Raw genomic sequence first — 1,857 nt, 5'->3', positions numbered from 1 at the left:
GGAGCACCTGGGCAGGTGGCAGCAGACACGTCCTGGGACCCGCCTGGGGCTCCGCTTGGACCGAAATGAAGATATTCCGACGTGAAGATTCAGATGCACCGACGCCTCGCGGGGAGGCAGAGCGACCCGGCCCCGTGTGGCTGTGGATTCCGAGACTGTGGTCTTGTGCGTGGGAAGGTGAAGAGCGAGCGTGTGGGCCCGAGGAGCCCCCGATGTGATGGCCTCACCAGTCGGCCTGCACGTGGGCCCACGGGAAGCAGAGCTCCCCGCGCGCACGAGAGAGAAGCAAGATTCCTAGCCCTTCAGGCCCGTGGCAGCGGATCCGGGGCTCCGCTCTGGTCCTTGGCTGACCCTGAAGGTCCAGCGGGGGGCCCGGCTGGCTACCAGACAGCGGCCAGGCCCGGTGTCCTGGCTTCCTGGTATCCACGGTGAGGCTGTCAGGATGGGGAGTCGCATTCTCGGCCGTCGGGCGTCCACGCCGCACGTGTGCCTTCCTGGAAGGGCAGCCCACGCTCCTCTCCTCCCCCGGCTGTGAACTGGGGCTCCGAGTCTCCCAGGAGCCCCCCGGAGGCCGAGGACGGAGCAGGGCAGGTGCCTGGCCGGTGGGTCAGAGGCTCCGAAGGAAACCCGCCCGGAGAAGCAGCCCATGAACGTGTGAGCAGATGGGAAAGAAAAAACAACAGCCAACAAACCAAAAGGAAAATAAATAGGCAAATGGGAGGGGAAAAAAAACAAACAAAACAGAAACAAAACCCAAAACTAAAAACTAAAAAAGTAGGGTTTATTGGTGCTCGTGTGCGTGAAATGAGAGGGCTCAGGACTGAGCGCCGTCTGTCTCCGAAGGCTGTGATGTCACGGTGGGAGGCTGTGATGTCACGGTGGGAGGCCGTGATGTCACGGTGGGAGGCTGTGATGTCACGGTGGGGGGTGGGTCTGGCGGCTTCTGAGCCCGGCACCTGCTTACTCTCTCCAGCTTCATCTTTGCCATTTTTTTAAAAAAAAAACCTTTTACAGATCGACTTAAACATTTTTTTTTTCTTTTAAACCACATGCTTCTTTTTCTGGGCTCCAGCCAGATCTCGGGAGGGGGGGTGTGGGGAGCGTTGGCAGTGGCGATGGGTCTGGAGGGGTGTTCCGAAGTCCCGGGAGCGCCGCCTCCCCTGGATGTCCCCGTGGGACCGTCTTTCTCAGAGATGCTCCTGAGAATCGCGTGGGCTTTGGCGGACGCGTCTGCCGTCTTCCGAACCGTCCCCAGCGAGCCCGGGAGTCCCTCACTGAGACGAGGAATGAAGGGGAAGGCCCGGCGTCATCTTCTCGTCTTTTCGCCAAAGTCACGAGAGGAGGCCGGCGAAGGGATGCTGGGGACACGCGTCCCCCGACGAAGTTCTCAAAGGTGCAGCACCGAGGAACCCTCCGCCTTCCCGTGCCTCCACCCCCTCCCCGGGGGCCACGGCTGGGGTGGGGGAGGGCGGAGGGGTGTGCACGGAGCCGCTGCCAGCGTCCGTCCTGCCGTTTGCCCGTCCGTCCGGGGTGACAGGGCCCGCGGGGCCCTCAGAGCGTGGCCTGGAGGTTGGGGTCCAGGATGGTCTCTCGATCCGGGGACTCGATGTAGTTGGCAGCCTCCTGCAGCTTCAGCAGCATGGCCATCTGAGAGGGGCAGAGAGGGGGACTCGTGAGAGCGGGGACGCCGTCCCGCCCAGGGAAGGGGGTGGAAAAAGTCTCCACGTTGCCCTGGCCGGGGTGGCTCGGCTGGTTGGGCATCGACCTATGAACCAGGAGGTCACGGTTCGATTCCCGGTCAGGGCACACGCCCGGCGACCCATGCACCAAAGGGTGGCCGGTTCGATTCTGGGTCCG

General features: G+C 63.0%; 2 protein-coding genes across 2 annotated transcripts in view; both read right to left on the bottom strand.

The window, feature by feature from the left end:
• Positions 1 to 979, bottom strand: part of IPO9 (importin 9) — a 24,791-nt gene extending 23,812 nt beyond the window's left edge. Inside the window, 1 exon segment of the mRNA XM_005886378.1 lies at positions 965 to 979. Coding sequence (XP_005886440.1) covers positions 965 to 979 — 15 coding nt within the window.
• NAV1 (neuron navigator 1) overlaps positions 761 to 1,857 on the bottom strand; it is a gene marked incomplete at its 5' end in the record, with an annotated part of 68,855 nt that continues 67,758 nt past the window's right edge. The window contains one exon of the mRNA XM_014533393.1: positions 761 to 1,647. Coding sequence (XP_014388879.1) covers positions 1,552 to 1,647 — 96 coding nt within the window. The remainder of the gene's footprint in view (positions 1,648 to 1,857) is intronic.

The sequence above is a fragment of the Myotis brandtii genome, unplaced genomic scaffold (genome assembly GCF_000412655.1).
Source record: "Myotis brandtii unplaced genomic scaffold, ASM41265v1 scaffold975, whole genome shotgun sequence".
Lineage (NCBI taxonomy): Eukaryota > Metazoa > Chordata > Mammalia > Chiroptera > Vespertilionidae > Myotis > Myotis brandtii.
The sequence above is the reverse complement of the archived record's forward strand: the minus strand, read 5'-3'. Positions and strand labels throughout refer to the sequence as shown.